At 43.9% G+C, this 13,478-nt stretch overlaps 1 protein-coding gene across 15 annotated transcripts in view; it reads left to right on the top strand.

Moving 5' to 3' along the window:
* Positions 1–13,478, top strand: part of PPFIBP2 (PPFIA binding protein 2) — a 217,809-nt gene that overhangs the window by 159,175 nt on the left and 45,156 nt on the right. For 11 of the 15 annotated variants that reach the window (XM_073347678.1, XM_073347667.1, XM_073347668.1 and 8 more), the window contains one exon: positions 8,534–8,716. The exons of the other annotated variants lie outside the window; for them this stretch is intronic. In XM_073347678.1, coding sequence (XP_073203779.1) covers positions 8,534–8,716 — 183 coding nt within the window. The remainder of the gene's footprint in view (positions 1–8,533; positions 8,717–13,478) is intronic. 15 annotated transcript variants of the gene reach the window in all.

Below are 13,478 nucleotides of genomic sequence, written 5' to 3'. Positions count from 1 at the left end.
AATCTGCCCTAGTTGCTACTGTATTTATGTCTGTGTTTTCCTTTTTATACTTACTAATCTCAAAGGTTACTGTGCCACTTTAGTCAGACCCAGAGTCCATTCCAAAATCATGCATTAAAGTTGTTCATCACTTAACCCTTCCTCCTCCACAGACCTGTGGGAGAGGGGTGTAGGAATCCTTCCAAAGGCAACAATGCAGTTCTGCAGCTGCTACTGCAGTTTCAGGTCTACCACAGCTGATATGCTCCCTATTTGTGTGGAGGAAATGGCTGGTGGCTCTGCGCAATCGTCGCCTGGTCCCATACAGCAGATCTGTACTGGTTCTGAAGCACTCATGAACACCAGACCTGTGCGGTGGGAGGGCAGGATTTTCCCTTATGTGGAGGAATTATCTTTTTTGAGATCGGGTGACCAGAACGGTATGCAGTATCCAAGTGTGTGCACACCACAGATTTATATAGGGGCATTGTTTTCTGTCCTGTTATCTATCCGTTTCTTAATTATTCCCAGCATTCTGTTCGTTTTTTTTGACTGGCGCTGCACATTGAGTGGATGTTTTCAGAGAACTATCCACAATGACTCCAAGATCTCTTTCTTACATGGGGTGTTTACTGAGTTTACTTAGGAGAGATTTGAAATTCAGGTTGTGTAAAATATCTGTCCTCCGTAATGCTTCCAACAAACTGTTGGACATGTACTGACCTTACATAGGTTAGCTATGGGAGCTGTAATTTACTGCTCACTTCTAGGTTTGGAATTTGGGTTTTTTGAGCTTCCCAAGGCTTCTGAAAGTTTGATAGCGTTAAGGAGGATAAATTCTGGCAGTGGTTGATGGCCAAGTAAGTAACAACAGTCCCTTTATCATCTTTGGCCTCCCCATGATTTTTCACTCAGAACTATCAGTGTTTTAAGTGTAGAATCCCATGTAACCCTAAGGTCTAAGCAGGCCTGTGTAATCTACTTCACAAGGAAATCGCCAAATGTCTCACTAAGAGATAGTTGCTCCCAAGAATCCAAACCCTCCATCAGAATGGGGTGATCCCATATCCTTTGGATTGTGTCAGGGGTTTTCAACATGGGGGTCATGACTACCTTGCCCTATTCTAAGTGATAGGGAAGGTTCTAGTTTGGTGGGGATGGTTGAGAAACATTGGGTTAAAGTATGTGCCAAACTATCAACTGCTCTAGGGTTGGTAGACCTGACCCCCACCATAACCCCAGTGTGAGGGTCAGTTTTATCCCGGCTGCTAAGAGACCACCACCCAAAGTTGTGATCCTGTATAGCCAAAGTAAGAAAAACTGAGACTGACCTGTGCTGATGTTTGAGGAGTCACACTGTGGCCCACCTGATTGCTTCAGAGAGCCAAACCTGTGCAAACCAACACTGACTGAGCAAAATAACCATAATGTACATAGCACCCAGTAGTAACTGCATCTGTTAAATGAAATTGAAGCTGCAATAAACATTTGGAACAGGCTAGGTGCATGGGAGTGTGGGTGAAGATGCAGGAGGCCAGCGGAAAGAGGCTGCGTTCACCAGCCACTACCTTTTCTGGGCAGCACCATACCATCCGCCAGCCAATCACTGTGCTCTAGACTGGGGCTGGGATTGACCAAGGTGGGTGTGACATTGATTGATGGGACACTGTGTTAACACTACCCAGAGGGGGTGGTGCTGTGCCCCACCCCAGCACCAATGCTATTTTACTCCAGAGGCATTCTCTAGCTAAGCCGTTTTAAATTGCCTGCAAATTATGTTGCATATTCAAACTTGCCTCTTGCAATTGGATTTTTTAAATGAGGATCCAAAACACAGGATAATTCAATTAAAACATATTTGTAGTTTTTAATTCTGTGCTTTTATATTTGAAACCAGCTGTTTCCCATCAGCTAGATAGAATTTATTAAATTATATCTCTAGTATTAGGGGAAGATAATGCAAATTAAGATATACTTCTGGGAGTGACTCTGAGTTTTATCTCTCAAATCCAGTTCACTTTGTCCTGCACAACATGCAGCTGTGGTTTGGTTTTGATTTTACTTAGTAACAAAGAGTCCATTGAGTATCTCTAAGCTCCCCTCAAAGGTATTAATTTCACACTGAATGCCACTTGTCACTGGCTCTTCAAAAGCACGTGCTAAATTGAAAGTGCTATTTTTATCCATGTAACAGGAGGGCCAAGAGGATAGATGTTTGTAAATGGACAGGCTCCACTCCTGAGCTTTGCAACGTTAATGTCCACTTCACAGAATAACTCTCTTCTGTCACAGTGCATCACTGTAAAGGTTTATGAGCTGGTTTCTCGAGTCCCAGCAGAAGAGTTCTCTGTACCTTTTTCCTTTTTTTAGAAGAAATATTTAATTCCTTAAGAAGGGTAATATTTAAGAAGGGCTCTAGAGGTGATCCTGGCAATTACAGACCGGTAAGTCTAATGTCAGTACGGGGCAAATTAGATGAAACAATAGTAAAGAATAAAATTGTCAGACACATAGAAGAAATAAATCGTTGTGCAAAAGTCAACATGGTTTCTGTAAAGGGAGATCATGTCTTACTAATCTATTAGAGTTCTTTGAGGGGATCAACAAACGTGGACAAGGGGGATCCAGTGGACATAGTGTACTTAGATTTCCAGAAAGCCTTTGACAAGGTCCCTCACCAAAGGCTCTTACTTAAATTAAGTTGTCATGGGATAAGAGGGAAGATCCTGTCATGGATTGAGAACTGGTTAAAAGACAGGGAACAAAGGGTAGGAATAAATGGTAAATTTTCAGAATGGAGAAAAGATCTCACAAAACTAAGTGATTGGGCAACAAAATGGCAAATGAAATTTAATGTGGATGAATGTAAAGTAATGCATATTGGAAAAAATAACCCCAACTATACATACAATATGATGGGGGCTAATTTAGCTACAACTAATCAGGAGAAAGATCTTGGAGTCATCGTGGATAATTCTCTAAAAAGCAAACGGGATGTTAAGAATCATTTAAAAAAGGGTAGAGAAAAAGACAGAGAATATCTTATTGCCCTTATGTAAATCCATGGTACGCCCACATCTTGAATACTGCGTACAGATGTGGTCCCCTCATCTCAAAAAAGATTTACTGGTATTAGAAAAGGTTCAGAAAAGGGCAACTAAAATGATTAGGGGTTTGGAACGGGTACCATATGAGGAGAGATTAAAGAGGCTAGGATTTTTCAGCTTGGAAAAGAGGAGACTAAGGAGGGATATGATAGAGGTATGTAAAATCATGAGTGGTGTGGAAAAAGTGAGTAAGGAAAAATTATTTACTTGTTCCCATAATATAAGAACTAGGGGCCACCAAATGAAATGAATGGGTAGCATATTTAAAACAAATAAAAGGAAGTTCTTCTTCACTCAGCGCACAGTCAATCTGTGGAACTCCTTGCCTGAGGAGGTTGTGAAGGCCAGGACTATAACAGGGTTTAAAAGAGAACTGGATAAATTCATGGAGGTTAAGTCCATTAATGGCTATTAACCAGGATGGGTAAGGAATGGTGTCCCTAGCCTCTGTTTGTCAGAGGTGGAGATGGATGGCAGGAGAGAGATCACTAGATCATTATCTGTTAGGTTCACTCCCTCTGGGGCACCTGGGATTGATCACTGTCGGCAGACAGGATACTGGGCTGGATGGACCTTTGGTCTGACCCAGTATGGCCATTTTTATGTTCTTAAGCTCTGGATCTCTTGGAAATTATTTTAAAAACACAATGAGGTTATGTAAGGAGCTGCAGTATCAAGTGACCTGCTGCATTGGACACACCTGCGCTATGTGTACATAGGCATATTAGGTGGTGGCTTCCCCATATCTGCCCTCAACACATCTACATAAACTTGCCCTGTACATTTTCTTCAGATTTGTATGTTTTATAGTTTCATTTGCTGGTGTAATAAAGCAACAGTGTAATTTCCTGAAGTTATCATACAGGCAAAACTACTTCAATGGGAGTATGTGTATGCAAAGACAGAGCTTTGTGCCATATCCTGGTACTCTTACTCACATGAGGACAGGTGGCAGAATTGGACCCACAGTTTTTAGCCATGGGAAAATGAATCTTGGAATGTTTCTTGTTTTTTCAGTAATTGTTTTCTGCTCAGAGTTTACTAGGATAAGAAGATTCAGACAAACAGTAGCAACTAATCTCTGCTTTGCCACCATTTTAGTGCTGAGTAAGAAGAGTTACGTCCCATGTATGATGATTTCTTGTCTGTTGTGGCTAAGGTTATTTAGAGAGGCACTTTTTGTTTGTATCTAGAAATTAAAACCAAAAGAAACACATTTATCTCAGGTATGTCTGTATCTCTAAGGCCATGCCTACACTACCCGCCGAATTGGCGGGTAGTGATCGATCTATCGTGGATCGATTTATCGCGTCTAGTGTAGAAGCGATAAATCGATCCCCAATCGCTCTGCCATCGACTCCGGAACTCCACCAGGGCGAGAGGTGGAAGCGGAGTCGACGGGGGAGCGGTGGCCATCAATCCCGCGCCGCAATGATGCGAAGTAAGTGATTCTAAGTCGATCTAAGATACATTGACTTCAGCTATGCTATTCTCGTAGCTGAAGTTGCGTATCTTAGATCGATCCACCCCTCTCCCCCCATGTAGACCAGGCCTAAGGAGCCTATCACTATGGTGTTTAGGACCTTGCAGTCCTGGAGCTGCTAACAGGCGAAGTTGACGTACAGTTTTTTGCATCACTTGGCCTCAATCCAGATTTCATTTGCATGATCTTCTGAGCCCAGTCTGAGAGCTGTGGGGGAAAGATTGGCAAAAGAGAGAGGGCGCATTCACTGTTTCTGAACATGCTTGTGCTTGTGCTTATATTCAGAGAAAGCTCAGAGCCACAAAGTTTGATCCTGGATCTGGCTCTAAACTTCCCCAAAGTCCAGGGGAGTTTAGATCCGCTCTTTGGCCCAAATCAAACTCTAGCTATAACAGCCTTTAATGCTGAGAGAGAAAAGGCCTGGCATAGGAAAACATACAGAAAGAGATTCCAGAAGATGAGAAGCAAAAAGGGAAAGATAAAAATAATGTACTCTCAGCCGTTTCCCTGAAAAAGGAGAACAAGCAGCCACAAAGGCTTCAGAGACTTCAGCTAGAGCTTCTCATTTTCCCTGTATGGACCCCTCTTATTTTCTGAGGGGGACAGGAGTTTTACCATCTCCAACTTATCAGGGATGGCCCAAGGCAAGTCCAGAGTGAGTAGACACACAGGGCCCCACGTTCCAGGAACCAGTCACTGGAGAAAGTGGAAAAGAGTTGGAAAGCAGAAGAGACCTTCCCCCAGCTGCCAAACTCCTGCATTGCCATGACTGGAACCTACAACTAGAGTAGCTGCCAGCCCCTTACCTGTGCCAATCCATATCTACAGAAGTCTGCTTGGGCCCCACACATCTGATTTCACCAGGATTCTGCAAATCCTAGCTTGGCTCTGCCTCATAAAGGTTAGTAGTGTTCCCTGTTCCCTGCCAATGACAAATGCAGAATAAAGCTGGGATTTTCAAAGGAGGCTAAGGGAGGTAGGCAAGCGCCCAACTCCCATTGAAATTCAGTGGAAGATGAGTACCTAGCTCCCTTAGTCTCCTTTGAAAATCTCAGCCTGTAGCAGCAGCAGTACTCAATAGGAATTTACCAGTGCAGTGTTAATTTTTTTAAAAAAGCTGCTGCCTTGTTGCGGCAATGACTGTGAGAATGGAACAAAATCCAGACATAGAAAATCTCTGGGTAGTATCCTGATTTTACACAAAGCCTGTGCTTTCCAGGAGTTCCCCTGGCAGTACTGTGATAGGATGGTGGGTTTGGCTACAGAAACACTTCCCTCCCCACTGCCCTGCTGTGTTGTTGCAAAGTTACTAATGGATGTGGTCACTCAGTCTTCTCAGCATATGAGGGATACAGTTCCACTCGCATTAGCTGGTGCTCCAGCGGACTGGCTTTGTTATCTACAGTCCTGGCACAGTGTAGCAAAATCTGTAAAGCCAGACTTTACAGGCCATGCAACCTTTCCTAAATGTTAAAGGGTCTGTTCATAATTTTATCTGCACTATAAAACCACTGCTAAGTGGAGGAAGGGATCTGAAAACAGCACATATTTAGGCCCTGGTTCAGCAAAGTACTTCAGTATGTGCTTAACAGTTATCCTGTGCTTGAATCATTGCCTTAGCATGAAATACCTGTCTGCCATATAACTCCTCTAGACTTGCTGATGTTCATACCTTTGGAAATTAAAAGGGAGGGTATATATAAAGCCTTTGATCCTGCTTCCAGAGTTCTGTGCCTTTAGTACGCTTCGGTTGATTCTGTAGAATATTTGCTTGTTTGGAATAGTATATGCCTAGACCCAGTAAGCTGCTCCCCTGCACAAAGAAGTTCTCAGTGATCCCTACTACAATTTTAGCTAGCTTTGCATTTACTGCACTGCAGGAGAGTTTCAGGGAAGTGTAAACTTTTAAGAGGATTTTCATGTTTTGTAATAGAAAAATTGGAAATCTCCCATCCGCCCCCTTTGCAGGTCCCCAATCTCTCTAGATGTTCTGCTGCCCATTAACTTTCCCACTCACTTAGGTGATTGAATAATGTCATAAGATTTACTTTACCTAGGAAAAATAAAAAGCTGTAAAATATGTGATATCAATATACATGAATATTAGGAGAGCAATTCCAAATTTTTGTAATCTCTGAGGAAGCATTGAAGATTATGAGCCATTTAATTAAGGAGGGGGAATAGGACATCACATAGCTTTTACTACAGACTTGCACTTGGTTTCCTTCCCATAACTAGAAGTGTCCTGTTTTATTGACTGTTCCAGGGAAGCTGTTCCCCATCTGAATGTATTTACATAGGATTATTTTAAAATTGTGTTATCATTCTGGTGCCTTCCTTTTTAGAGCATCATTTTGGCTTCTCCAATATGTGTTGCTTAACCATGTGTGTCAGGAACCTTCCCAGGTTGGTGGGGCTAAATGGCAGAATGGATGGTTTAGGGACCTATTGTTCTTATCCTTGCTAGTATAAAGTGACCTGCTAGTACAGGGGTGGGCAAACTTTTTGGCCTGAGGGCCACATCTGGGAATAGAAATTGTATGGCAGACCATGAATGCTCACAAAATTGGGGTTGTGGTGCAGGACGGGGTGAGGGCTCTGGTTGGGGGTGTGGGCTCCAGGGTGGGGCCAGAAATAAGGAGTTCAGAGTGCAAGAGGAGGCTCCAGGCTGCGACCGGGGTGTGGGGGGGGAGTGGGGTGAGAGCTCTGGCTGGGGGTGCGGGCTCTGGGGTGGGGCTGGAGATGAGGAGTTTGCTCCGGGCTGGGACTGAGGGGTTCGGAGGGCGGGAAAGAGATCAGGGCTGGGGCAGGGTGTTGGGGTGTGGCGGGAGGCTCAATGGTGCAAGCTCCGGGCGGCGCTTACCTCAGGCGGCTCCCGGAAGCAGCGGCATGTCCCTTCTCCTGCTCCTAAGCGGAGGCTCAGCCAGGGGGCTCCGCTCTGCATGCTGCCCCCACCCCAAGTGCCACCCCTGCAGCTCCCATTGGCCTCGGTTCCTGGCCAATGGGAGCTGCAGGGGCGGCACTTGGGGCAGGGGCAGCATGCAGAGCAGAGCCTCTGGCTGCCCTTTCACATAGGAGCCAGAGGGGGGCCATGCCGTTGTTTCTGGGAGCCACGGGAGTAGCCCCCCAACCCTGCTCACTGGTTGGAGCACTGGAGGTGGGGATATACCGCTGCTTCTGGGAGCCGCATGGAGCGGCCCCTGACCTTGCTCCCTGTCTGGAGCGCCAGAGCGGGGCAAGCCCCAGACCCCGCTCCCCAACGGGAGCTCTAGGGCCAGATTAAAATGGCTGGTGGGCCAGATCCAGTCAATGGGTCATAGTTTGCCCACCCCTGTGCTAGTAGAATGGAGGTCAACTAATTTATTTTCTGGAGTAGGATTTCTTTTGACATGGATGTCTGTAATCATAAATTATATGACAGTAGATTATAGTCCAGAATGATCACATGGCAACTTTCTACTAGTAAATGATGTTGGGTGCACATATTAATATATATATATAACTGATCCCATTTCAGCTGCAACAAAAAAGTCTGGCTGTGGTCCGAAATTGCCCCAGAACGGCTATCAGGACTGGCCAACGTTACAGTATGGTTTCCAGTTGTCATTATATCTCTGTATCCTGCTGGCCAGATTGGTAAAGACCTGGTGCCAAATTCTGATCTCCTTCATGCTGGTGTAAATCACAAGTAACTCCACTAACTTCTCTCTCTTGGGTATTTCTAAAACATCCATCCCCTTGATATATGAGCACTAACTTAAATGGAGCTACTCTAGATTTACACCCATTTGTACCTATCTCACATAGGGGAAAATCAGGCTTGTTTCTTTATAGTTGGTCTCTTCCCAGCTTCATGTATTCCGTAGTCTTGTGACTGTGAAATAATCTTCTATGCTTCCTGCCCTTACTTCTTCCTTAATCCCCCTCATTTTCTTTCTCACCTGTCTCTCTTTCCTTCTTGCAGTCAGTAGTGAACCTGATCAGTGAGCTACAGGAACAGATGTGTAGACTACAGCTGGAAATTAATAGTAAAATCCAGGAAAGAAAGTCTCAAGATAGGAAATCTGAACTGACAGCTAACGGTCCTCAGGCCAGCACGAGATCAGTGGTAGAGAGCCTCACCCAGAAGAATTGCTCCCTGTGTGATGTATGAGAAGTACACTTTAGCATAATTTTGTGCATTGTCCCTTTCTCACAAAAACTGAATTCCACTAACCAGAATTACGTTGTGAACAATAGGCATTAATCTGTGTGACTTTTTTTTAGACAGTGTGCTGTGTTAATAATAAACCTAGTGCCAAATTGTGCTCTTATTGATGTCTGCTTTACCAATGCACAGATCTCAATGAGAGCAAAATATGGCCCTCTTATTTTTTTATAAAGTTTGTATTTTGCTTCTAACTCTCAAAAGCATTTCGTCATAGCCGTTCTATTTTAGAATGCCAAGAATAGAACTGTGTTTGTTTGTATTGCAGCATATTTTCTGAGGCGATCTGCCGCCGTGTATGTCAGCAGAACCGTGCCGTGACACACTGAACACAGCGAGCCACTTGAGAAGTGCTTAGCACACTCGCAGAAATAATTTGCTTTTCTTTTCATTCTGTTCATCGTATGTGTTCTGATGGAATTAAATTAATTAAAAGACGCAGTGAACGACTTCAGTTTGTCCTTTTAAAAAATCAAAAATCTTTTTTTAATTCTCTGAAACAATCACTTAGGATAAAATATTTTTTATGTTTACAGTATAAACCTTCACTTTATTTGATCAAAACCACTTTACGTGTCAGGGTAAAAGGTACTTTGCTTAAGCTGCTTAAATATGAATGGAGGTGGAGGGACAATGGCATGCTTGAAAGCCTATTAAGATTACTTTTTAGTTCCAGGTTGCTGCATTTGCAGTGTCTCCTTAATTATTTGTGGGATCATTTCTGGAAAGCCGAACTGTAATCTGCTCATGTTGACAGAGGGTTTTGCTATTTTGATTTTTTTGTTGGTTGGTTGGTTTTCAAAAAAATTTCTGTCATTTTTTTTATAGGATTTTTTTTTTTTATAAATATCCTCTGTTGATTTGGTACCTATTAAACATACGGCTGCTGTTTCTTGATTAATAATTCACTTTTGTCTGGCACTGGCTAGTGAGTCATTAGAGTACATATGAAATGCACATTGAAGAAAAAGGTTGAAATTTATATTAAGGTATGAACAGCATCATGAAAGGGGCTCCATGTTTAAAATGCACATTTGAAGAACTGTTGTTCTTGTTTTCCCTGAGACATAGGTAGGGTTCCTTAAGGTACACGAATATGTGAGATCCATGTGTTTGGATTAGGTTTAGGGTTTGTCACATTACAAATGTCAGTTCAAGGAAATAGTGCCCCCTCGATGCCAGTGCCAAGGTTCATCAGTAATGTTGGTCTCGGAGAATGAACACTAAGGTTATAATCATCTTAAAGGAGGAGAGGGATTCAAGAGGCAAGATATGGCCAGATAGATGGAGGTCATTAGGATCCTGTCTGGACAGCTTTGGGTAGGCCCAGTGACAAGGATAACCCCTGTACTTGGATGCCTGGTGAAGGTAAATTGGGCACCAACGTAAAAGGCAACAAAAGTTGCATTTCAATATGATAAATTACAAAACATTACTATTCATTAAAATCAGAGCTTGAAAAATGTACCTACTGTGGACTAAGCCCACTAGTAAAATATACTGGTGATTTTCTTCATACATATTCCAGAACCACACCTTCTGTAATTTAAAGTAATAAGATGGTTATGTGGTGTTTGTTGTGTGCTATTGGAAAATATGGTCAATTTTCTTTTATTTATATTTTTAAATGAGATTTATTTTCTCTCTTGGTTTTAACCTTCCTCATCTTTCTTTCCTTTTCTTTTGTAGATCATAGTGTATATTTCCTTCATTGTCTTCCGTAGCTGTTTCCTCTTTCTGCTTCCACTCCCGTATAACTCTTCCCCTATGTTGTGTTCTCTACCTCCTCTTCTGTAATTTCTGTCTCCTCATGCACTTCTGCCTCCCAGATCTCTTATCCCAAAATACCATGCTCCTCTTCCCCCTTAATCTTTCAGAATCTCGCCACTCACACAAAGGACTTGGGAATTTTACCAGACTCCTAACAGCCAAGTGACTAAACATACCAAACAGGGGCAGTGCCCAGGTGAAATGTCCCTCCTTCCCAACCCTCCATCCCTCTTAAACTGCTGGGAAATGGGAAGGTGCTGAGATTCCTATCTTGATGCTCTTCTGATATCCTCCTCAAGGTGTCATCTTTTATATCAGCCTTCATAGAATCATAGAATATCAGGGTTGGAAGGGACCCCAGAAGGTCATCTAGTCCAACCCCCTGCTCGAAGCAGGACCAATTCCCAGTTAAATCATCCCAGCCGGGGCTTTGTCAAGCCTGACCTTAAAAACCTCTAAGGAAGGAGATTCTACCACCTCCCTAGGTAACGCATTCCAGTGTTTCACCACCCTCTTAGTGAAAAAGTTTTTCCTAATATCCAATCTAAACCTCCCCCACTGCAACTTGAGACCATTACTCCTCGTTCTGTCATCTGCTACCATTGAGAACAGTCTAGAGCCATCCTCTTTGGAACCCCCTTTCAGGTAGTTGAAAACAGCTATCAAATCCCCCCTCATTCTTCTCTTCTGCAGGCTAAACAATCCCAGCTCCCTCAGCCTCTCCTCATAACTCATGTGTTCCAGTCCCCTAATCATTTTTGTTGCCCTTCGCTGGACTCTCTCCAATTTATCCACATCCTTCTTGTAGTGTGGGGCCCAAAACTGGACACAGTACTCCAGATGAGGCCTCACCAATGTCGAATAGAGGGGAACGATCACGTCCCTCGATCTGCTCGCTATGCCCCTACTTATACATCCCAAAATGCCATTGGCCTTCTTGGCAACAAGGGCACACTGCTGACTCATATCCAGCTTCTCGTCCACTGTCACCCCTAGGTCCTTTTCCGCAGAACTGCTGCCTAGCCATTCGGTCCCTAGTCTGTAGCTGTGCATTGGGTTCTTCCGTCCTAAGTGCAGGACCCTGCACTTATCCTTATTGAACCTCATCAGATTTCTTTTGGCCCAATCCTCCAATTTGTCTAGGTCCTTCTGTATCCTATCCCTCCCCTCCAGCGTATCTGCCACTCCTCCCAGTTTAGTATCATCCGCAAATTTGCTGAGAGTGCAATCCACACCATCCTCCAGATCATTTATGAAGTTATTGAACAAAACCGGCCCCAGGACCGACCCTTGGGGCACTCCACTTGATACCGGCTGCCAACTAGACATGGAGCCATTGATCACTACCCATTGAGCCCGACAATCTAGCCAGCTTTCTACCCACCTTATAGTGCATCCATCCAGCCCATACTTCCTGAACTTGCTGACAAGAATACTGTGGGAGACCGTGTCAAAAGCTTTGCTAAAGTCAAGAAACAATACATCCACTGCTTTCCCTTCATCCACAGAACCAGTAATCTCATCATAAAAGGCGATTAGATTAGTCAGGCATGACCTTCCCTTAGTGAATCCATGCTGGCTGTTCCTGATCACTTTCCTCTTCAGCTAGTACTTGTCCAATAAATTTGAAGCAGAGCCTCCCCTCCCCAACCAAATCACCCTGGCTGTTAGACGGGAGACGGAGTATTCTCTGTGTTCCCTCTATATGTCTTATCTAGATATTTGAGGGACTTTATAAGGGCCCCATAATGTAGTATCTGAGCCCCTTACAATCTTTAACAAATGTAATGTATTTATCTTCACAATGCCCCTTTGAGGCAGGGAAGAAAAGGAAAACTCTGAGCAGCAGCAGAGAAGATTGAAGTGTCCATCTACTGATGAATTAAACAGACACGACTCGTCTGCCTGGGGGTTTAAAACCAGTTGAAGTTGAGTTAATCTGGTTCTATAATGCTAGTGTACACATGACGCAATGCATCACAGTGCATTAACTCCACACGTACAGCAAAACTCTGGAGTCCTCTAGCAAAGTGGACTAAGTTTGCTACGAATTGATTTAGTTAGATCTTTTGTTCATATGCATGCACTGCTCCAACAGCTATCCCTCAGGGCTTTGAAGTCGACCACTACTGGCCTGTCTATGTACCTATGTGCACCTTCTGCCCTGGTATCAAGTTCCCAGGACAGACCCTCCCCCATTTAAAACCAGCCGTGAGACCAGCTTTTGCCCATTTGCTCCTGGGCTCGAGTAGATCAGTATTCTTGCAGTACTATAGCAATTCCACTCCACAGTCCCCACAACTTGCCTTGTGCTACTGCTTGGAGCCATGTTGAGACTCTGCATCTCATTGCCATCTGGGAGAAGAGTCAGTGCTGGAAGCTCTTGTGGTCAGACATCAGGATAAAGAACTGTCTGTGGGAATTCTGAAGCAGATGTCCATGAAGTGTCGTGATCAGGACACCAAGCAGTGCTGGAGAAAGAGTACACAGCTCAGGAGGGCCCACCTTAAAATGAGGGATGCAAGGAAGACATCCACCAGGAGACATGTGAGCTGTCCATTTTACAAAGAACTGGACAGACCAGCAAAAACTTTTGGATCTTGCTTATCATCTCTGAGGTTCCCCCGAGATTGGGAAGAATCTCAAGGAGGAAAAGTCAGTAATTCATATTTTAAAAATGCTATCATGGCCTGTCTGGAAAAAAAACAATAGCCCATTCTTTGTTTTTTTTCCATTCTCCTGCAGCCAGACCTGTCAATGGCAGAGTGCCTGGCCAACCTGAGGGGGCATAAAAGGAAGACTTGAGACAAGATGTTTGTGCAGCTCATAGGAGAGTCCCACAGAAAAATTCAAGATGGGTGAGAGGTGGAGGCAGTATCCTAGGAGCCAAAAGGAGGAAAAAATGGAGCTGTCAAACAAGACATTGGCAGCG

This window comes from Lepidochelys kempii, chromosome 6 (assembly GCF_965140265.1).
Source record: "Lepidochelys kempii isolate rLepKem1 chromosome 6, rLepKem1.hap2, whole genome shotgun sequence".
Lineage (NCBI taxonomy): Eukaryota > Metazoa > Chordata > Testudines > Cheloniidae > Lepidochelys > Lepidochelys kempii.
Note: the sequence above shows the minus strand (reverse complement) of the source record. Positions and strands in the feature narration are given on the sequence as shown.